This window comes from Trichogramma pretiosum, unplaced genomic scaffold (assembly GCF_000599845.2).
Source record: "Trichogramma pretiosum strain Unisexual culture from Peru unplaced genomic scaffold, Tpre_2.0 scaffold22, whole genome shotgun sequence".
In the NCBI taxonomy this organism is placed as follows: Eukaryota; Metazoa; Arthropoda; class Insecta; order Hymenoptera; family Trichogrammatidae; genus Trichogramma; species Trichogramma pretiosum.
Genome location: NW_019640932.1, coordinates 1,169,127 through 1,193,733, shown reverse-complemented (window position 1 = coordinate 1,193,733; position 24,607 = coordinate 1,169,127). Strand labels below are relative to the sequence as shown.

The 24,607-nt window shown below is 43.9% G+C and overlaps 1 protein-coding gene across 1 annotated transcript; it reads left to right on the top strand.

Moving 5' to 3' along the window:
• Window positions 1–3,302: 3,302 nt before the first annotated feature.
• Window positions 3,303–24,158, top strand: LOC106648745 (protein Skeletor, isoforms B/C). Its single transcript, XM_014365823.2, has 13 exons — window positions 3,303–3,357; window positions 3,709–3,864; window positions 5,175–5,247; window positions 5,890–5,998; window positions 6,812–6,974; window positions 7,129–7,388; window positions 15,739–15,838; window positions 19,494–19,678; window positions 20,122–20,431; window positions 21,134–21,495; window positions 21,563–21,787; window positions 21,873–22,667; window positions 22,746–24,158. The coding sequence occupies exons 1-13, from the start codon at window positions 3,303–3,305 to the stop codon at window positions 23,766–23,768; spliced, it is 3,816 nt and encodes a 1,271-aa protein (XP_014221309.1). The 3' UTR covers window positions 23,769–24,158.
• Window positions 24,159–24,607: the final 449 nt, after the last annotated feature.

Genomic DNA, 24,607 nt, shown 5'->3' with positions numbered 1-24,607 from the left:
GTACACGCGTACTACTTTAAAACGATTTTATTGGACAGTTGGAAGATTCGATTGCGAGTTTGCCTCATCTTTTTTTGTCTACGTGTATTGCACGAGTGTCGCGGACTAATTATCGGCCGCAGCGATCGCTTATAAATAATGACATTCGCATGGGTATTTAGCGGAAAAACAAGAGGCTCGAGGAGCTATTGAAAATCGATCGCTCGGTCAACTGCGCGATGCGAGGCTCTCGCACGTATCATACGTACACATACGCGATTTCGCGGCCAATGCAAATACCCAATTGGCATTCCGGAGCGCGCGACTATATAGTTCGAAGATGAGGATCGCAGCGGCAGTAGCAGTTTGATTCGCATTATACTAGCTCCGCGCTCGCCCATATATCTTTGCATTATATACATATAGAGGTGGGGATACATTTCGTCCATAGCCAAGGTAATAACGAGAGGCGCGTATACCGAGCGCTAATTCGTACCGTTTGGATTTACGGTTTCCTCGCGTATTATACGCTCGGCGCAGAAACGCATCGATAGTTATGGAGGCTCGCGGTGAGTAGCTCGGCTCGCGAGATCGCCAGGTGCGTGCGTAGTTGTATATAGCATGGCGCCCGATCGATCATTATAACTTCCACGCGAGCACGTGGTGTGGATGTTGATATTCGTACATGGACTGTCCGAGCCCCGTAACGAGATCCCTATGTATGCATGTGGCAGCGGCAAGTAGTAGCCGTACGGATAATTCGATACATATACGTAATAATACTTGGCGCGTACTTTTGTCCGCGATATCGTTCGAGTCTGTAGTGTACGCGATGTACAGTTAAGCCGATGAATCAATCATGGAGCGCCGCACAACACCGGCTCGACTTAATGATGTGCCTATGCGAGATGATTTCGCAAATTGCATTTGTTGTCTCGCTGTGCTACCTGTCGCATTCGCTTACGCTATAGTCACGGGTATAGGCGCACGTGAATCGCGTCGTTTGTTACGGATATAATCGTCGCCATTTGTCAATGTCTCGCTCGATCTTACGGTTCGTCAAAATCTTATACCTGCTATACATATACTCTAAAATACTTGTTGTGTATAAATTGTAACGGTTCCGATCTTCGGCGATATGTACGTTGAGCGGCCTCCTCTTCAATCTTGTATTATAAGGATCGATACGTCGCACAGTACGCGCGTAGAAATCAAAGCGGATATGCGATGGAAAATGAACCAATCTAGAGTAGCTGTTATGCCAAGGTTGCATTCTGCAATTGCATTAACTCAAATGATTTGTTTTTGGATAAATAACCGACTTAGCCTTGTTAGAAATTCTCAACATTTTATAGCCAATTTTTAACCAACGAATGAATTCTTGGGCATAAAAGAGCCATTAGAACCGGACATATACTATAACCAAAAGTGTAACGATTCATTATATATTAAATGAACATTTATTGCTCCTCGGTTTTAAGCAATTTCATACCTGTTTTTTGACAATAAAAATTCTTGCTAATTAGATTATGAATTAATTAATATTGCTAATTAGCTATATTAAAACGCACTTTCAATAGTAATTTTTTACTTTTTAAACGTTAACTAATTTGATCATGTTATATTGCATTTTTTAACATTACCGTTAATACTTGTATGCTAAGCTTTGAAATTTTCATTTTCAAGAAATTTAAAATATGGATAATATTTTAAACATAAATGTCACAAAATAATCGCCAAAACAAACCAATTTACGAGAACGCATTTTGAAACATTTTAAATAGCCATTTTTTTAATCATCAGGCCCTCATTAATATTGAGTAATTCTAGCAGAAATTATGTAGCTGCCTAAATGTCATTGTATGATTTCGCATTTTATCCAGTTTAGCTTGTAAGATCCAAAATGTTAATCTCCAACTAATTTGGTTTAATAAATAAATACTTATGAATTAGGAATGGTCAACTCGACAAACTGCTAATATATCAGCGAAATTTCGAGAAAGAAAAAAGACAATGGAGAAAAAGGGATAATTTTCTCTTTTTAAGCTCTTTATCGATTGGTAAAATCAAAAAATATGCGTACTGCATGTGCGCGCGCGTGTAAAAGTAAAATGTAGGGTAACGAGCAGTGTATCGAGTGCAAAACACGAAAAGAAAGCCCCCAAAAGAGCTCTGGCGCGCTCCGCGGGGAGTCGTGGCCGCTTCGACGGCATCAATGGCTCGTCGACATTAGATAGTGTTTATTACATATATCTATAGCCGACGTTGGGATAAATAAATAACGAGCTGGCAGTGCGCGCCTTATTATTCCGCTGTAAACACGTGCCTTTTAGAATACCTTAACAAATGGCTCTATATAGATAAGATCATCCTGATCTGGTTTTATTTGAGGTAGCAATTTAGCTACCCGCGTATACATGCGCTCGCGCGCGGGCGTACATTAATCTCGCCGCCGGCGCATTACTTGCTCGAGGTATAACTCGCTGCTCCGAAAATTCGTTAGTGCACATGTATGTACGTGTCTGTGTACTTTTTCCCTCAATTGCACTATCGCACGCACAGCAGCTCGTGTGCTGTTAATGCTGCTGCTGCTGCTGCTGCTGCTGCTGCTGCAGGGTGAACAATAGCAATGCCATTACACCGACTCTCGGGGTACAGTGGCTTATTCGCGGCGAGGCGATATTAATAAAAGCTGGCGCACGGCTGCAGAGAAGTCTGCAGCGGGCTAGGCTAAGGCAGAAAGAGAGCTGCAACATTGAAATTCATCTCTCGCAATCCACGGATATGCGCGCGCGCTCGGCGAAGATGGCTTTTCTCGTCGTATACCCCGCAGCCGACCTGCGGGTTTATATTAACCCTCGCCACAGCTCGCGTCCTGCCCATATCTCTTTCTCTTTCTCTCTTATTCCTTTCAAATGCCGACGCGTATCTCATCCCTCATTCATCCCGTGATATTCTCGTCGTCGTCGTCTCTCTCTCTCTCTCCTTTCTCCTTTTATCCGCATCCATATCTCGCGTCGGACGTAACGAGAACTCCAATTCTCGTTCTCTGCGCCTGGTTGTAAGCTGTGCTCGTCGTTTTTCAAACCCACTTTAATACATTGCGAACCACACACTCTCACACACACACACACACACACATGCACGCGTGGTTATATCATGCCTACACTCGACATCGATTAATAAGCGCGCCTGTAATCGCAATAAGCGCAAAATGTCTCAATAGAAAACGAATATACGTACAAATCGCGGGCGATTATAACGACATCCTCATTATTTGATATAATTATACATAAAGCTAATAGCCAGGTAATTTAAATAAAATGCGAATCTCGATGAACGGCGCTATCGGCATTCGAATATCAAAACACGGCGCAGGTAAAAGGAGCGTATAAAATGAGAGAGAGAGAGAAAAATAATTACAAAATCGTGTGGTATACAATAAATTTCTCAGTTCGTTTATATGCGCGTGCGATGCATCGCTGAGCGATGTTGCAGTCCGAGCCATCATCAAGTTGTTGCCGGCTGCGTTATAGCTGTGCTTATATAAACAATGTTTATAATGCACCCATAAGCAAAAGTACATTAGCGTGTTATTTTAACCGATAAAATCGTAGTAATAGGATAGAAAAATGGAGAGAGAGAGAAAAATAAATAAGGAAAAATTGCGCAGGATATATTAGAGACGCCTGAGCCATACACAATGTATATATTGTTTGATAATTACAGAACAATGCAGCGAAGTCGCAGCCGCCTCGTCGGCCTACTATGGGAAGCTCATTGGCAAGCTTTCGGAGCTCGAGCACGGGGTTAGCGGCGAAGTCTACGCCGTCGACGCGAGGACGCTATTCATCAAGGACTTCACCTACGACGGCGAAGGACCAGGTAACGTCTGACTAAAGTATATAATATTTGGCATCGTGAGCGCGCGGTATACGAAAATATAAACGCACCTGTAAGTGTACGTTTAACTGCAGCGCAACTTTCTCTCGCGAAATTCCTCGCGGATCTGCGTGCAGCTGATCCATCCGCGTACGTACTCGCTCTCGTCGATAAGAGGAATTGCGCGCGCGGGCTAACGCTCGCAGTTTACGTCGCATCGAGAGCGTGCGCATATAATATATGAGATATACGTATACGTACTGAAAACGCGAGCGCAGCAGCAGCAGCAGCACCAAACCGAACCAACGCCCCTGACCTTGATCCAATATACGTACAACGTAAACTACTTGGACTAGCTATGGCTTAGAAGAGAAACTCCTCGCATGCATACATATATATCGGCGCGGCGGCAGCCGGCGATGCATTGCCGTCGCCACGCGCGCGCTCGCACAGGAATTTCCTCCCATTAAAAATCGCATCGCGCCGATTTATGCACGTATACGTATTAGTGAAACCCTTTTTTTCGCGGCTCGATACCGAGACACTGCCGCTAAATATATATGGAGTACGTAAATAGCCAACGCCTCGCGCGCGTGTGAATGGGTGTGCATGTCTCGAGAGAAAAAAATTATATTATATAGCGAGCTCTGTACACAACTTTCATCGCGACTGTGTTTATGTATATCTATACACTTACAAGACACTTTGGTCTTCTAACTGTAAAGCAAAAACTGCAAAGGCGACTCTGCTGCTGCTGCTGCTGCTGCTGCTACTGCCACTGACTGCACCGATTGGCTCGCTAAACTTTCGCCGCGCTTTTAATTCGCCGTGTGTGTATCGTAAAAAGTGCGCGTGCACGTATAAACTGCTATATATATAGCATATATCGTACACGTGTTCGCCAACGAGACACATAACTAGCTTGTAAATGCATCTTACCGATAAAAAAAAACAGCGTCGACGTGCTTAGCGTGACCGTAGACTTTTCGTTTATTTCTCGCGCACGATAGTTTATAGCAATGCTTAAATTTTTGAAAGTTTTTGTTTTTGTTTTTTTTTTTTTTTTTTTTTAGTTTTGTTTTTTTCACTCAGTTTTTATTCACGCGCGCCGATTGTGCGAGAAGATGACGCATACGCGTGTATAACTTGTTTACGATTTTGGACGAGTAACTTTCGTTTTTGCCGAAAGAAATAAAAGCGAGATCACATATATGATATTGAGCGCCAAAATATATCACCTTCCGAGAATTTTATAATTGTTTTTAAACATCAGAACGAAAGTTCTCATGAAAGTTACTTTTGATCATTTTCAGCCGCATGGTTCTATGCTGGACATTCAAAATCCGTCGGAACCAATGGTTTCAAAGTACGAGACGAACGTGGAACGTAAGTAAATTATCCGATAAAAAGTTTTTTTAAACCTGGTAGAAATGGTAAACATTAATAATGTCATTACAACCAAAACATTATCATATGAATTGTTTTAAAATACATGACCATTAATTAACTTTTTTGACAATTTTTTGATACAAATAAGTGGCAAACTTAAAACAATTATAAAAGACAAAGCACGAATTTTAAAAAGATTATGGTAAAGATTGAATAATCATGATTGACTTTATACATTTCAAAAGTAGAGAATTAAAAACAACTAAAAAGAAGGTCTCTCATTTATGTAAGCCGTAACACCTACTTTATTTTACCTCCAGGCAAATCAGTTAGGTGACCACTAGCGACTGTGAAAATGACCTATTAAAAGTGTGTTAAAATGATGATTTGCTTGAATTTATTTAGTAAAAAAATGATCGTTAACAATTAAACTTTATCGTGTCCACTTCGTATTGTCCTTTTAAGCCCAAGAACTCTTAATTCTTTCTTGACTCAAGATCTTACACTATTTTTTAACATATAGAAAGAGAGCTTTTCCGACTAATTTAAGTTAACAAAACAAATTAATAAAAAGATAAGAAATAAAAGATGGTTGAAAAAAACATTTTAATTTCATGAGTATATCGCTATACGCTACAGGTTCGACCTTTTGAGAAGATACAGAAAGAAAGACATAACGTTGATGTTACCCGAGGGAAAGACCTTGGCCAACATCAAATGGTTCTCCGTTTATTGCGATGATTACGCTGTGAGTATGAGATTATCATTACAAGTACAAGCCATTTACCAGTTTTACATATTCCGCTTCGTTTTGACGTTACACGTCTCGCTCGTTACATTTTTATACATACGCGAACATTTACGTGCACGAAAAAAAAAAATAAAAAGTAAAATGATCGATGAAAAGTGTACAGAGAAAAGCTCAACACTCGATAAAATCTAAACGCTTCTAAGTATGCGCGCGCGAATGGAAGTATAAGAGAAGAGGGGGAGACGGTTAAGCGAAGTAAAAGAAGTCGAGTCACAGCGAGACGATAAGCGTGCAAGTTTCGTAGCGCTTTTATTTTTTCATCTCGAAAAGCATCTCGGGCTAAACATAATAGGTGTATATAACAGTGTGCAGTTTGCAAGCTGGCTCTTATATATGCCGTAACGGGTACATATACAAACTCGACGCGTATAACGAAGTGGACGTTAAAGACTCGACTCATATTGTCGCTGCGGAAAAAAAACTTTTTAATTTCCCGAGGCTAGTGTGCTCGTGTGCCTTTGCTAAGTGCACGTACACGTTATGTATATGTCATATGCATCCTCTTGTGACTTATATAATACATATACGACTTTGAAGTATTAACGCGCTATTAAGGAAGTTGCATTTTTTCGAAAAACTGCCTCGGCCCACGCGCGTTCGCGTAGCTGAAAATGCGCGCTAAACCAAATGAAAATATATTGCGCCTGTAAATTGAAATAAATTATACGAAAACGTCAAGCACGCGAGCCGGAGATGAAAAGACTCGGCGCGTACGCTGTATAATCATTGCTTTATCCCGCTGCGTTACAGGTGAACTTTGGCGACGTGAAGATCCCCCGCAACTTCGATTATCCAAGGCCGCAAAAACTTGGCCAGCTGAGCGGCATACACGGGGTTAGCTCCGAGCCTGTGGTTATCGTTGATGCACAAACACTCCTTATCCCAAGCTTTACTTACGATGGCGAGGCACCTGGTGAGTCTCTTTTTTTTTCACTTTATACAATAGTGGCACATTTTTAATATACTCCTCACACTGTATTTTACTTTTGGCTTTTTTGTTACAACGTGATAAATGTCAAGCGATAATTCGATTAATAACATCGTGCATCCGACTATTTTCCAAACAGACGCCAAGTTCTGGGTCGGTGCTGGTTTATCGCCGACGCCCCAAGGGATCAAGTTGCCCAACGAGAACGGCGAGGTAGGGCCGCTACGCCGCTACGACCACAAAACCATCGTCCTGTCGCTGCCCGATGATCTGACCGTGCATCAGATCGGACACTTTGGCGTTTGGTGCGAGGCCTTCGCCGTCGATTTCGGCCACGTCAAGATTCCGCACAGTCTCAATGTGCCGCCCTCGCTCAAGATGCTCGGCGTCTCGCCTCAGGTGAGTTTGCCACAACAGGCATATAGAAATAGATTATAATCATCACATCTTGCTTTTGCGATACATCGGCTTTATTCTTTTACTTCTCATAACTCGTGCAATTTTAGCAACTTCGATGCGACACGCTGAATCAATCGAATTTTCATAAAATGACGCGAAAAAATAATCAATGAATATTTATTCGTTGACTATCTCCGCAATTTTCTCGCTCTCTTGAATTTTCGAAAAGCTCGTTGCATTCAAAAGTACTCGGATTCGCGTCAATTTACGTAAATGAAAATACCAATTAATTTTGGGTATACTTGTTATCTCTGCGACTCGTTCGCTCTCTCATTACTGTTGACACGAGTCGCATTGACACAGGTTACGAATGTTTGACAGTTAAAAATTACACAGCGGCAAATACGGTAGCTTAGCGCGCCTATATGTTGATCCTCGTGTCTGTATAACGTAAATAGACATTATTACTGCGCCGGCGAATCGCAGCTAATCAAAGCGAGAGAATATCGCGTAGAGCGCAGCGATCGACGGGTGCGCAACATCGCAAGCCCATCATTGTGTCGAAAGCAATATTAGTTTTAATAATTAATTAACGCGCGAAATACACGCGTAGGGTACAGCACTAGCTCGCTCGCGCAAATATTTGGTAAATACCCATCTGATTCCTTGGGAAATTATGACGTTTGATGAAAATGTCACAGGCAGGTACTACAAGCTCGTATACGCACACTGTACTCGTTTCACATACGGCTGAATAAACACGTACACAGAGGTATTTATTATATACAGCTAGAGCGGATAGCAGCTCTCAAAGTGCAGAAACCCAGAAAATGGCTAATCAACACTGGATACAAACACAGCTGCGGCATGGCGCCTTTTCCCTTTGTGCGATGGATGCACTCGGCAGTCGCAGCCGAAGGCATTTCTCATCCCGGTCTCCCTTTTCTTATTATTTAGCGGATGGCGCGTCGGTATCAAAGATAATGCTTTGTGCATATATAAGCAGGTGGAAGGATCCTATCGGGCGAACAAGAGAGAAATTGAACTAGTTGCTATTACATCTTCAATCGGAATTATTTGTGTTTTTTTTTCTCCTCACGGCAAAGAAAGCATCGCTGTGCTTGTACAAAAATAACAACAAGATTTTCCTTGGACTTTACAAGAAGACAAATATTTACCAGTACAGCGTCCAGAAATTTCTGCATTTAACATCTTTTTTTACACGCTTCAAATGCTACGACAACTCAGAAAAAAACGTTAACGCGCACCCGTTGAGTGCATACGTCTAATAATTCAGATTCGCCGCGTATGCATACGAGAAATTCTGTTGACTGTCGCTTATACTGTGCATAGCTTTGCGAATGGAGGGAATGCTATTCGCAGAGCTATGTCAAGCTCTCATTTCGATTTGGACCTTGTAATTTTTTTTCCTTCGCTTGCCCACACTGGAAAGTTGAAATAAATTTCGTTTTTCGTATTCATGCTCGAGATTTTTTTCTTCGCAATGCTCCAAGACATAAATTTTGTGTAAGCAAGACTACACGCGTATACATAGTTTCGATTTCTCTTTTTTCTCTCTCTCTCTCTCTCTCCCTCCCTCTTTCTATGAGTTGCATGTGTGTGTATGTGTGTATGTACGTTCATTGATTCGATTTTTCGTTCTACATTAAATTTATGTTCTTAATCATGTGAGCGGTGTACCCAGTGGTTGCAGCTGAAACTTTTTTCAATCTAAATGGTTATTATGGGCACTAGAGTTTTTGCTTTTCTTGACTTTTGTCAGCAACTTTCCAGCGAACAATGGAATTTGTCAATTGTAATAATTGTTCTGCTTGCGCTTAATTGTTTTTAATTTAGCTCGACGATTGTGCGTAAAAGTTGCTCGCGCTCGAGTTTTACTTGCACTACATACCGCACGCTGATCACCGCCGACTTTTCGCGTCGCGCAATGTCCGCGCGGCAAATGAAAACAAAATTAGATGTTCACCCTTCATTGGGCTCTCGACTTTCACGCCCATAGATATAATATGCTCGTGAGAAAATCTGACCTAATATCGTACAAATAAGAGCGTACGATTTACGCGTCCACTCTCCCGGCTTAATTACCCGCAAAGTATTTGTGCTACAAAAAGTGAAGAGTTTACACGACTCGCTCGAAAAACATTTTTCCCATGAAAATCTGGACGCAACGATACCGCTACGTAGGATAACAATGCAACTTCCTCGCAGATCTACGTTGAACGGTACAATATATTCATAAACGCGTGGAAAATGTCTGGATAAAGTGACAAAACATATCGTCGCTCATTCGACTCGTTGACTAAAAAAAGATCCCTGCATCGTGGAAGTGCCAATCGATGTAAGTCAATATTTGATTAGGCGCAGTGATTTTTACGCGATCGATTAATCCATATCTATGAATAACAAGCTACATACTACTGACTGAGCTGCTGTTCTCACGCGAATCATTCACACCATCTACTAATGCTCGCCATATATATTACACATAAATTCGCCACCGCCAAATGAAAATAAGCACGCAAACTAACAAAGCTCTGTCTCTGTCCTTGTGTTGCAGACCGTTGCGCGCGGAGGGCAGGGACAGGACTTGTCGACTCAATCCCAACAACAACAACAACAACAACAACAACAGCAACAACAACTACTATTGCAACAGCAGCAACAATATCAACAGTACCAACGGCCGACCACTTACCGTCCCCAGTTGCAGCGTCGCCAGTCAGTGCAAATCGTGCCGGCGCTCGATTATACCGCTCAGCATCATCAGCTGCGCGCCAACGTTCAAGACGACGGCGATTACCAGGGAGATTATCAGCGACGATCCGGTGCAGCAGCAGCGGCGGCGGCGGCGGCGGCGGCGAGCCCCGCGACGACTATTTCTCGACAAGCTCGGGCGAGATTCCGCTTTCAGCAGCAGCAGCCAGCCAACGCGGCCAGACCTCAACAACAAACAGCTTATCGTCTTCAGTATTAGCACTGACTCGGATCGCTCGCTCGCTCGCGCGCTCTTAGTTTAGCCTTAGCCTATCGTATATGTATAGAATAGGGCAACGTTAGATCCACAGGGAATCCCATCCTTAGTTATATATAGCCACGTAATAGGACGAGACAGACCAACGTCTCCTTTTGTAGTATTATCGTCATTATTACCGTACTGGATAAATTATGTATACATATATACCGGAGATTTTCGAGGATACACTTTAATCTCAACATTAATATTTACATTTTTTTCTTAAACATGCGCCGAAACGACAATAGACGTGCAGCATACTTCGCAGGTAGCCCGGTTCGCCTTTTCTCGACCCGAATAAGTGGCGAAAGCATTTACCTTAAAATTTCAACTTCACCGCTGTGTACGCGGATAAATCGCGTATACGCGCGCGAAAAACCATACAAATATATCTGTATAGGTGGCAGCTGGCGCACCAGCTTGTTTGGCATTCAAGGCAATTCTTCTTATACAGGCTGGTGGTGCGGGAGGGGGCCAATCCGTACAGCAAGCCGAGCAATCTATTTTCCGGGGGAGAATTTCGCGGCAGCTGATCCAATCGGTCCTTGGTGCGCGCGCTCTCGAGAGCACATCCAATTTTCTAAAACTCTGCCCGTTCTCGCTGCTGCTGCTGCAACCACTGCTCAGCTCTTTCTTCTGCATCAACTGTACGCCCGAGCAAAAAAGTGTCGCTACACTTTAACTTTTTTCGTCGTACGAAAAGTCGGCCGTAGAAAGCAAGAGGAAGAAAAAAGAATCGAGTATTTACACACCCTCACACACGTGTTAGCGCGCGCGAAAAGTTTCGCTCCTCTCTGCGGTACTCATTTTCTTTTTGTTTCCCTTTTTCTTTTGCCAATACTCCGACACCGCATTTGTGGCCCTTCAGTTCTTTTTTTTCTCACGGATTAAATTTTTTATTGATGAAAAATTTCAGACAGCGATCATCTCGATCTCCAGCTTTATAATCCTATTTCGCGCGGCGGTGCGTGCGTACCTGTAAAAAAACATGTATGTCGTAAAAAATCCTCACTTTCTTCTTGGCGTGTGTGCACTGTACAGTGTGTGCTTAGCTTCGCAGCGACGCGTTAACGCGATGAGCCACTCACACAGAAAGTCGTTCGCGCAACGTGAAAAAAACACCGCTACGTGCTATTTTTCAAATCTTTATTTAAATGCTACTTTGGTGCGCGCGCGCAAGCTCCAATTATAAAATTCTTTGAAAATCTTGCCTTGTTTATCCACGCACAAACACGAATCGTGCGCACTTTCTCGGACTTTTTGTAACTCTGAAAAAGCTCCCGCGTAACTCACGAATTTTTTGTAAAGTTGCTTTACGCAAGTAACGAAGGGCGATGCATTTTTTCCAAAATTTCTCGCAATCAATCAAATTTTTCATTCGCTTCATTGTCCGTGGTAAAAATTCTTGTCCAGCTCGCTGCAGCTTCGAACCTTATAATTAATCAAAAAAGCAGAGCTTGGAAGCGCAGCAAATCCTTACGCGTGACAAAACCACAGGATTATACATCGCGTTTCATGCTTGTTGGAATAATTTTTTATTCTCTTCGCAGCCATGAAACATGCATCTCGTGCAGCAAACTTTTTAGTGGGGTGTATGTGTGTTGCGTTTGCGCGCGTTAGCGCCTGACAAAAAGCTGTATACATCAGAAACCGCAGAATTCAGCTCTGATTATTAATAGGACTTTCTGCGGGGGAGTGGAGGACAAAAACGAGCAAGTGTCGGTGGAGTTTCTCATAGCTCACCGCGCATGCACACTCACACGCACACAAACTCACACACGCATGTACATACAAATACGTGCACTACGTGTCTTCCTAGGTAGAACGACTTGCAAGTATACACGTTTCTCGTCGTTTCATCGGCCGTACTTTTTCGAGACAGCTTTTGTTTTTCGTTAATTTCGGAATATAACGCGAATCGTGAACCAGCTGTGCTGCACGTCGTGGTATATTTAACATAACAACATACACGTTTTGCCCCATTACACAGTATTATACATCAGTATTATTTATAAAGTCCATTAATACTCAAAAATGCGCTTTGCAGCAGCATGGAAAGTAATAATGAATATATAAATAACGAGAAAAGCCATAGCTCGTACTTATGCAGCTGCTGCAGTGTGTTTTATGAACATGTCCAAGTGTGCGTCTGTATGAGGCCAAGTGGGAGCGAGAGGGGGCAAAGTTGATTATTTGGAAAAAGCTCCGAAAGTACGACGTAATAATAATGGTGGAACGTGGCCTGCTGCAGCTCGCTCGCTCGCTCGCTCGGCCAGTGTGCACCAATGACCGATACATACGTACGTATAACTACGCGGGTAGGATAGCTCGGGCTAAAAGCTTTTCGTACACATTGGCGCGCGCTGCCGTGTATACGCGTGGTGGCCGCCGCGCCGCGTGCACGAGGACAACTAATACACGGGGGCGCGCCAACCGAGCGAGAGATACATTATAGATGCCTAGTAGCTGGTATTGGAGCGTCGATAGGTGACTCGTTCGAGGGATTAATTATCGATCCTAGGCCAAGCTCGCTCTCGCATGGGCTCACCCTCGTATAGTGATAAGAGAAATCGATTATTGGATTAACGTTGAGAGAGAGAGAGATAGAGAGAGAGACGCGTCATACATATACATTATACACTGCGCGCGACGAACAAAACAATATATACCTTGTACAACTTATGTAGTTCGTATATTTATGTATACGTTTGTGATTGTGACCTTGCAAAAAGGTACGAAAGGCCAGTGCTGAAATAACAAAGCTCTTTATGGAACATAAATATAGAAAAAGAAAAAACTAACAATATAATAAATAACCCCACCGTTCATTTTGTTGCTCATAATATTGTTTTCTCATATAATAGTAGTGAGATTGATTAAGTAGCCATAATAGATAATACATCGACGCGCCGTTGGAGCGTCTCGCGCTCGAGCTCCGCAATATTCCAGGGGCCGCGTCGTGTCTTCCCCAAAGTAGATAGACGCAATATATACATGAAAGATATTTTTGTACATTATCATTGTACACATGTTATACGATCATTATATACACATTGAATGATGGAAATCTTGTATACGAAATATCGTCGTCATATGAAGAAAAAAAAAGTAATAAATAATAACTCGAGAGACAAAATCCAAACAAACGACTTTATCGCTTACCTTTTCTCTATACCTCCCTCGACCAAAACTTCATTAAACAAGAAGCGCAGCAAAAGCTCGAGGTACATATCCTCCGGCAGCTTCTGCACTGCATACAACGTGCAACATGCACATACGTGTTTATACACGTATATAGACGCGTATACGCGCTCGCAGATATATCAACTGCTACAGCATGTGCTCTGGAACAACAAGCTCCATTTCACCCAGCTGGATGTAACCTCTTCTCGTCGGCTGTCGGCATCGTACACGTATACGTGTTCGCATGAAAATCGAAGCCCCTGTTTATATATCGTATAGGTAGCGTAAAGTGCACATAGCACCTTGGTTCCCCGCGTAAAAAAAATTTCATTGGGAAAGCTTTGTCAAAGTTTGGATGTGGCCGAGGTTTGCCAAAGTTCCGAAATGAGAATCGCAGGATACATTTCGACCCACACGAGAAAGTGCGGAAAACTTGGCCAAAAATGGGAGTCACGTGTGGAAAACTTTGCCAAACATTGGAGTCTGTTGTGGAAAACTTGTCCAAACGTTGGAGTCAGATGTGGAAAACTTTGCCGAAAATTGGTGTCAAATTTTTCTACTTTTTGTACTGGCGTGGTGGGCAAAATTTTAGAAGTGTATGCTGCAATTCTCAATTTCGCTTATCGATAAATTCGAGGATTTTTACGAAAAGCAATTTTTTACGTAGCAAGGATTTTTACGATCGAGCAAAGTATTTCCGCGATGCATCAAACTCGCAAGCAAACTACCACCTTATTAGATTCACGCGGAATATTTGTTACAGTCACACATACGCATAGGGTAAATAATTTCGCGCGCGCGCCTCCAACTTAGCAATTTTTTACACTTGCACATTGCACTTTTTTACGCGAGCGAGCAGAATCTTGACGAACTGTGGTAATTTTATAAAATCACGCGACGACTTGCTCCATCGAATCTCTTACATTTAATAACATACATTCCTCATAAATTTATTAGGAGGAAATTTATTATGTTTTATTTATTAACCACGCTCTCTTCTGCTGCTAAAAAATACGGAGGTTAAACTAACTGTTTGACAGACTCATCGATCGCTTGGCCTAGCAACGATTAATTGCTAGGCATCTAGTTCTTTTGTTTATGTAAATCGATCGTTGCTGAGCCAAGCGATCGATGAGTCTGTCAAACAGTTAGTTTAACCTCCGTATTTTTTAGCAGCAGAAGAGAGCGTGGTTAATAAATAAAACATAATAAATTTCCTCCTAATAAATTTATGAGGAATGTATGTTATTAAATGTAAGAGATTCGATGGAGCAAGTCGTCGCGTGATTTTATAAAATTACCACAGTTCGTCAAGATTCTGCTCGCTCGCGTAAAAAAGTGCAATGTGCAAGTGTAAAAAATTGCTAAGTTGGAGGCGCGCGCGCGAAATTATTTACCCTATGCGTATGTGTGACTGTAACAAATATTCCGCGTGAATCTAATAAGGTGGTAGTTTGCTTGCGAGTTTGATGCATCGCGGAAATACTTTGCTCGATCGTAAAAATCCTTGCTACGTAAAAAATTGCTTTTCGTAAAAATCCTCGAATTTATCGATAAGCGAAATTGAGAATTGCAGCATACACTTCTAAAATTTTGCCCACCACGCCAGTACAAAAAGTAGAAAAATTTGACACCAATTTTCGGCAAAGTTTTCCACATCTGACTCCAACGTTTGGACAAGTTTTCCACAACAGACTCCAATGTTTGGCAAAGTTTTCCACACGTGACTCCCATTTTTGGCCAAGTTTTCCGCACTTTCTCGTGTGGGTCGAAATGTATCCTGTGATTCTCATTTCGGAACTTTGGCAAACCTCGGCCACATCCAAACTTTGACAAAGCTTTCCCAATGAAATTTTTTTTACGCGGGTTCATATGGATGGGGGATGCATAACGGAGCGTACATAATACGCGCCGGGGCCGCAACTACAATTACGAACCCTCCGAGACATTTATATAAGTTTGGCCTGCGAGAGATCTAATTGGCCAAGTTTCGTCTTCGCTGGCCCTATATACTACGGCGCCTTGAGCGCACATCCATAATGCAACCAACTTTTTTTCTCTCACTGCCATGTGTTTATATACCATACACGTGCGTCATACTCAAAGATGTGTCCTTCGTTGCTCTTGTTCCAGTCGAAGCTCAACTGCGAGGTACTCGACGATAGGCTGTCGTTCGAGGTACGCTGGGCCGTGGCCGGGGACAGCATCGTCGTGCAGCTGGTCGGCAAACTTGGTGAGTCTTTATGTGAACAATAATAAACGACGCGATATCTTTATGTATATATAAGCACGACAGCGTCACGTTGTTCGCGCGCGCTCAAGCATTACGATTTTCGAACTTTGCCAAGATATTGAATCATCCATAAGCTCGCGCTCGAATTTCATCCTCGCACGCATAGACATACACACACGTATAGGCAACTGAAATAATAGTTGTTTTCCAACTTATCAGATGACCTATTTTCGCCGGTCCGATCTATATATATTGCGTGATATATCTATTAAAGCCTCTGCTATATGCACTTGGGGTTATTAAGAATTACCCAAGCGTTGCTCGATCCGTTACGAGCGATAACGCAGCAGCAGCCGCATCGGCCAAAGCTCGCGCTTAGGAATTTACGTTGTTATTACAGGGTAATTTATAACATATAATGTATCGAGAAAAACGCACGTATTTATTGAGAAAAACCAGCGCGATAATCGCTGCGCACAGCAGTTGCATTCGAGTTGCGCCGCCCCTCGCACAACGAGCAGCAGCAGCGGGCCCGCGCTCGCGAAACAAGACGTGCTGCGCCGAGCTTTAATTGTCGAGAGCAAAGAAAAGAAAGAAGCATCCATGCGTCCCGCTAACTCTATGATAATGCCAATGATAATGGCTTTCTTATTATTTTCACGTGTACCATTGGCTCGAAGCCCCGTGATGTATACACAACGAGGCAAACATACACACACACATACTCGAATTGAGAAAGATACTTTCTCCGAGTGCAGCATGCACGCGACTCGCTCTGCGTATAAATAATGATGAATCATTTATAAATAGATTTCACTTGTTTATAAACATTTTCGTTGGTACATTATTATGCGCGCAGCCTCGAGGCCATGTATATCGGTAAATGTATATAGAGTAAAATGCCACAGCCCAAGAAGTGAAAAGAATATATACATCGAGAATGGACCGTCGAGGAGATCGATGTTGCCGCTCTGCTATACTTTATATACTTTCGTTTGATAATTAAACGAGATATATCTGCGCACGATAGCGTCTAACGAACACACACACACACATCGGACACGCTCGATCGAATTAAAAAATTTCTCGAGAATATCAAACATTATCGTATCAGCTAGAGATTCTCGCGACCGTATTTACGATATTAGAGAAAAAAAACTGCATCGGAGCACGATAAATAGTTTCACGCAATTTTTCGACTCGGGCCCAATAAATAGCGTCGGATCTGCCAGAGCCGTTGTATTGTATCCATGAAAAGCTCGCGTTTTTGTAGAGCAACCCCGTGCGCACGAGTCTCTATATGTAACGCGTACATTGGAAAACATGAAAAAGTAAAAAAGCAAAAAGAGACGAGGGCGAAAAAAATTGGACCTCGAGACGCGCGAGCGACCTTCGAAGCTGGCAAACGTACGTACGTACACATGCACCGCTGGGGAATTGATGCGAGTATATCGTGCCCGCGCACACGTGCTGTATACAGAAGCATAGACACACTCACACAATGGCAGTGCAGAGAGCAACAGAATTGGCGAGCAGTACTATATCGTATACATATAGCACTCGTTGCCTCGCGAGGCACAAACTTGCGGCTGCTGCCTCTGTATATAATACACATCGCTTGCTACGTACGTACCCAGAGCTGTATATGCTGCACGCAGGAACCTTTTATATACGCGTATATACAGTTGCATGATATATATATATACAGCTGCATGACTTTCGCCGCATATCGATTTCTGCACGCCGCGTCATCGTTTCGTTCCGTTACGTAAGCCGATTCGCGCTCCTCTTCTGCACAGCTCCAGTCATGAGTTGCTGCTGCTACTATACTACACCCGAACTTTATAATGCATATATCTGTATTCCGTATGCATCCAGAGCAGAATTCGCGGCGGTGGTGTGGCGGCGCGCGCGCACCCGCTTGTTCCTTAATTCCTGCTATGCTTTATGCATCTATATAGCCCGAGCTATGCACGCGTGTATAATGCATCCTTCCGACTACGTCGACGCGATCTATATCGCTGTATATACCGAGTCGTCGTTTTTCAGGCTGCCAGCGTCGCGCCGGAGCTGCACAGCTCTTGCCTTTGCAGTCCTTAGAAACTTCGCGCCACGATATTGACATTCGCGATGGAATTTTCGTTGTATTTTCGCCTTATCTTTTCTCTTTCTTCTCCGATGGTCCATTATAGCTCGAGAACTTTTTTTAACCGAACGCGACTGCATCGCGAAAATATCGATGCCCGACAAAAATTAGCATCCGTACGTCGCGCCCCGATATCCTTTGATTTGGAAACTCGACTATATCCATCGCGAGAAATTACGTCGGTCGAAATTTTAATCGGATTACTCGATAATCTCGATAGCTAAAGCTTTTATCCGGCGCGCAGCCATTTCTCGCTTCGAGCTTACATCTATTTAGAGAACGCCAGTAACTGCCGTACATATTAATCATAATGCATCTGTCAGGGCTCTCTCGCGCGTCATTTTTGTTCCTTTTTAGTCTTCATTTGGAGGGAAAAACTTCCTTATAAATCATCCTCGGCGAAACGTGTTTTATGCGAAAAATCATTATTTACGATTCTTGACTTTGAAAAAAAAAAATGAAAACTAAGCGTTCGCATACGCAAGCCATTAATAGTCATCAGAAGGTTGCAACAGTTTTGCTGCGAATAATCTACGAAACATCCGACGCTAGACTCGATGCTTTTTAATTTTAAGAATTTTCAAATAATCGAAATGGCTATTCGCGTGCGAATCTACGTTTATCCAACGATTATGATTTTTCAAATCAAGCGCAAGAAGTATTCGTGAGAAATTGGGTTGCGAATAAAAAAGGCGATTTGCATTGTACGAATGGAAACTCCGCGCGTCTGAAATCTCGCTTATAACAATGCTCGAAAGGCAATCGCAATTACCATCGCGGCGGCAGACATTCGCGCGCAAAGTTGGCGATATACGCGGAGCCACTTATACCCGAGAGCTTCTCGCAGTTAATCGGTATAGACACGTACGCGCGAGAGACGTCGGGAGAGGTGCAGTTGCGAAATGCGTGCGAGTGTGTGTTTGTGCGCGCATATTCAGTGTAACGATGAAGAGAAAGGCGTAGCACAGCCTCTTGCGCCTTTATACATGTACACATATTATATCGAACGTGTCCAGAGCGCAGACTGGCACGTGCAAAAGTGCGCCTATACGCGTGCACGCGATAATGTAAACGTCCGGTTTTCGTACACACACGATGTATAAACACACACCGAGGCGCACGTGCGTTGCTTCGAGGAAGAAAGAGAGGAAGAAAAAGATGTATAGGCCACGGACGCGCGTATGCCTCGCGACACTTTCACCTTTGCAGATTCGATCCTCGCCGCGCTTATTCATGCGCGTGCACGCAGCTAATTTTTCTCTCTCGAGCTCCATTTCGAATGGATTGAAAATAAGGAGAAAATTCATCCGATCGACGTACACGCGTATCGTCATTGACTCTAATGGTTTATACGTACAGGCGATACGCGTTTATGTACGTGGACGATTTCCTCTCGAATGCCGATAATCGCGCGTCACGAGAAAACTGGGTTATCTCGCCTACGATAGGTATAATACACGAATGAATCGAGATGAAAAACTTAAAGTTGAAAACTGATTATGCTCTCAGCCGACAACGAGTACATGTCCTTCGGCTTGTCCGGCGATCAGCAGCGCAGCGTCATGGTCGGCGGCGACATCGTCGTCGCTTGGGTCGACAAGCGCACCATTCAGGGCTACGCGATCGACTACTATCTCGACGCCAAGTCTCAATGCTCCGGAGGTCGTGGCAGCTGTCCCGATGTTAAAATCCAGGTGAGTCGCTCCGACATCTTTATATAAACTTTCGAACCCTTTCGAACAATGCGCGCATATGTACATCATATAATCATTGAAATTGTTTCGTTTATTTTTTTTTTCTCCCTTTTTTGGAAATCGAGATGAAAGTTGCAATTTGTTGAAACGAAATTTCATTCGTTTGCGTTTATATCAGCCTTTGTAATCATTAAGCAAATAATTGGGATGTTACTTTTGGCTCGCTCGCGGTGGGAATCGAAATGAGCTTGTAATGCGATATTACACATTTATTCTTGACCGCGATAATTGAAATGGAATATTTCGCTGAATTTACGGAATTTACCTCTCTCTCTCCCTTTGCTGCATACATAAACTTACGCAAGCGAAAAATCGTTTGAGGAATTTCATTTCAAACGTTACATTTATAAATGCATTTTCTCTCTTTCCGTCGACGAAAAAAGGAAAATACCAATTCTGTGCGTATGCTCAACGCCGCCATAGTCAACGGCTTCAGCATAGTCACGTACCAACGACCGCTCAAGGCCAGCGACGAGCTAGATCGACAGATTTTCACCAACGGATCGCAGGCCGTCATTTGGGCTATCGGACCGCTCAACGACAAGCAGGAGGTGAGCTTCCACAGCAACTACCTCAAGGGCAATCAGTTCATCGATTTTGGCCGTCCACCGTCCTGGAATTGTCCTCTGCCGGAGCTTCAAGAGCAGCAAAGCAATAACAACGCCAAGCCCAAGAGTTCGGATCTCCAACAGCGCGAGCGAGTCGCCGAGCAGCCGAGTAATAATCATCAGGCCAGGCATCAGGATGAAGTTGCACAGGAGCAGCCGCAACAGCAGCAAGCTCAACCTCCCAGACAGCAAGCCAGAAGGAGGCAGCATCAACGCTTGAGAGACCAAAAGAGCACAGAAGAGGTTTGTTATAAATTCACTTGGTTCAAATATTTTTGCTCTCTCTCTCTCTTCGAATAAACTCTATGATAGGTCCAAATTTCTTTTTTTTTTGTAACAAAAATAAGAAAATTCATTGACGGATTCAACGTGCGATGTAATTTTGTTACGAGGGTATTTCTGACTCGAGTAGTGTACTGTTTGTGTACTGACGTTTTGTAGAATGCTTTTTGTCACTTTACTAACTATTATACTTATTATGATTTACTAGCTATTATTTGTCTTGTTACGATTGTCACTCCTTCAAATTTAACATGGGTTTAGAATGAACTTGATGAAATTCGAATACTCAAAAATATGGATTCTCAAAAATACAAATACCTGACTCGATCGAGTTACTTTGAGTATTTGGATGCTAGCTGGACGTGTCACATAGGATGTTTGCTACGACTTTCTTGTTTAGTCATTTAAGAGACTCTAGGAAAAAGCTCTTTTCCAATTACATTGGCAGTGATTTTTGGCGAAAATAATTGAAAATGTATTATTCAGCAGGTGAATCAACAGAAAGTCACCCCAACGACCGTGAGACCGTCGAGATTCCCGGCGACCCCGGCACCGGCGCCCACCGACAACGCCTGGGAAATACCGCCGATCCAGTGCTTCGAGCCCGAGGACGGAGTGTTTTACGCGCAGATGGGACCCACCGGCGGTAAGCACGGCTATCCGGCCATCACCGGCCACGTCGGCTGGGGCATCTCCTGGTACATCAACGGCCTGCTCATCCCGGAGATTCACGTGGTGCGCAACAAGACGTACACGTTCGTCGTCGAGGGCGGCGACAATCCCTCCAATCCGGCCCGCTATCATCCGTTCTACATCACCGACGATCCCGTCGGAGGTTATCAGCACAAGACTCCGGAAGAAAAAGCGGTACGCTTTTCGACTTGACTCGATCGATCGTTGAATAATTAATTTTACGGAAAAATATGTTGAACAGAACGTGAGCGTGTACGCGGGAGTCGTGACGCATCGCGGCACCATACGACCCACTGGAGTCGGACGCTTGTGCCAATGGACTCCGGACCAGAATCAACCGCTCGCCGACGCCTTCAACTCCTTCGGCGCCTATCAGCGCACCTTGACACTGGTCTGCGACTCCGGTGAGCCTGGATTCGTCACTTGGACCCCCGACGAGAATACCCCGGACACCGTTTACTATCACGTGAGCTTTCAAATATTACATATTATTCCAGCCAGGCAACGTTAAGAGTCGTATTCGTTGAAACGTTGGGGTAATTTCTGCGCAGTGCTACACCCATCGCTACCTGGGCTGGAAGATCCACGTGCACGACAGCTGCGAGAGCCTCGATCGGGCCTCGGCGGCGGCCAGCGAGCAGCACGAGGTGTTCGCGGAGCCCGATCGGAGCCGGGCCGCAGCCGCCGACCTGGACACCGAGGCGAGCGTCCACGGCGCGCCGAGCAAGGTAACTGCGCCCGCGCAAGCCTCGCCTGCGGATTACGCGAGGTTCGCAGGCCTGGAGCAGGATTATCCTGGACTGGGCCGGGATTATGCGTTGCGCGGTCACCATCTGCTCGCGCCATATCATCACAATATTCATCGCTCTAACCCCGCGAGCAAACTAGTAGCAGGTCCTTATAAACATCATCATCTTCATCATTACCAGCCGCAGTTGCAGCTGCAGCATCATAGCCATCCCTCCTCGTTCTTAGACGCCTTCTATTACTACATGGGAGGCAACAGCCTCAATAACAATAATCATAATAACTATCATCACATGCATCATAATCATCATCTTCATCATCATCATCCGCAACTAACAATTAACGCTGACAAATTGCAACGTCGCTCCCCGCTGAAATACCTGGCCGTCAAGTACGTCATGGCTAACAGTCCCGCGTCCGATCCCCGTAATCAGTTGCTTCATCATCACGCGCCTCATCATCATCATCAACTTCATCAGCATCAACTCTATCAGCATGTGTTTCATCAATCGGAGCAGCCACCGCAGCCGCCTGCGCCGCCGTCTAGCGCAGCGCCCGAGATGATCATTAACGCCGAAACGGCTACGGAGCCGGCCTCGGTTACAGAAATTGCCTCCGAATCACAACACTCTAAAATTATTACAGATCAGCAGCAGCAGCAGCAGCAATATCAACAGCAACAACAACAATTGGCAGTAGGCAAGAGTCCAGAACTTACTTCGGAATCGTACATCAGCGCAAGACCAGCACCAGCAGCTAGCTCGCAGAATCTCGTCGTGACCAAGAGCCAAACGCCGATGTTGCGCCAGCAGCCAGCAACGGCACCTCAATTCATCCTGATGAGCAAAAAGAGGCAGTACCCCATTTACTTTCAACCGTCCATGAAGAGGCCCATGCTGGCGCCGATCGCCCTGCCCTCCATGCCCTACATTCCCAAGCCCGCGGTGGCGTACGAGCGCAAGAAAGCCGTCTACAAGTCGCCCGTTCCCGTCGTGTCGCGCATGCAAACCTTGAGCAAGCCCAAGATCTATTACAAGCCCACGAAACTCGTCAAGGTCGAGATTCCAGCAGCGGTGCCTGCACTAGTGCCACAGAAAATGAAGATCGAGATCAAGGACGAGGGCTTGACCGGCGAGCTCAAAAGGCCGCTCGTCATTCCGACCAAGAACATGGGTTTCGATCCGTCGAGCATCGTCATCGAGCGTGGCTTCAAGCCCATATTCAAGAAATTACCTACAGCCGAGCTGCACGAGCAAAATAAAAGGCCCGAGCTGATGTTCCGCGACGAGACGCCTTCGGCCAGCGAACAGATCGGCGAAACTCTCGGGCCAGTCTACGTTCCGCCGTCCGCGGAAAAGAGCGTGGACAAGAAAGAGACGAAGAAAAAGAGCAAATCCATGGGAAAATCAGACGACGGAGAGCAGATTTTCGCTCGGGAACCTTTTCTACCGACTCTGGCGACTTTCGCTAAGAGCAGCTACGGAGATAAGTCGTTAACCACGGAGAGATCGAGTCAGGAATCGGCTTCGAGACCCAAGAGAGACGCTCAAAATGACCACAGCCATCAGCATCGCGAGGATCACGATCACGGCCAATCCGAATCCAAAGAGCAACAGTCCCAGCCGAGCAGCACCGCCGAAATCATCATAGCTAACATCGAGTACATCGCTCTGACCGTTATCCTCTACTTTGCGCTCTAAACATTTTTGCTCTTGGGATTTTGTGCTTTTGAGCTTTTTCTGAGACCGGAACAGGCGCCGCCGCGGCGAGTGCGAATTGTTTTTGAATGTTGGACATTGGCGAAAATTATAACGCCATTGATAATTCAATTTTTTTTTTCTTCGACGAAACACCGATGAAAAAGTTAGATTCAATGAAATCAATACGAATTGCTGAAAAACTATTGAAACTTACGGGATAACTTTTACTGATTTTATTCACCGATAGGGGTTTTATACAATTTCTTGAAAATCATGACGAGACTCGAGCTGTTATATTCAATTACCTCGTAGTAAGTAATGATACTTTTTATTAAGTCTGATTTTCCTGTAATTTTTAAGTTTTTTTTTTAAAGCAATCATAATCTTTTTTGTGCAAGAATAAAATAATAAAACTTGAGGATATTTTTAAACTTTGAGTAACGTACAAAATAGTTATTTTAAAGATGAGTTATATCGCATAGGCATAATAACAATGACACTTTGGGTCATTTAACGATAACAATATCATGTAATCGAATAATTATTAAGTTTGCATAACTGTCACAAGTGTACATACGTAAATGCAAAAATTCGTACTGTTAATAAAAATACTGATTATCCTAAAACTTTGCATTGATTCATTATTCGCAAATTCATCTACATTGGTGTATACGTATGTACTGAAGAGCTACCAAGCAGCATACCAAGTCTCCAATATCTTTCTCCGTACATCTCTTGCAGAGCCATTGTTATACAAACACGCGAGCGAGCCGCAAGTCGCCCGACACTCGTACAAGACCTGGCGTTATGAGACTCGAGAGTTTCATGTATACGTATAC

Coding starts and splice junctions, on each gene's coding strand:
- LOC106648745 (XM_014365823.2), top strand. CDS start 3,303: ATGCGAATCTCGATGAACGGCGCTATCGGCATTCGAATATCAAAACAC. Junction 5,248..5,889: donor GTACGAGACGAACGTGGAAC/GTAAGTAAATTA, acceptor TATACGCTACAG/GTTCGACCTTTTGAGAAGAT. Junction 15,839..19,493: donor GCAGCTGGTCGGCAAACTTG/GTGAGTCTTTAT, acceptor TTATGCTCTCAG/CCGACAACGAGTACATGTCC.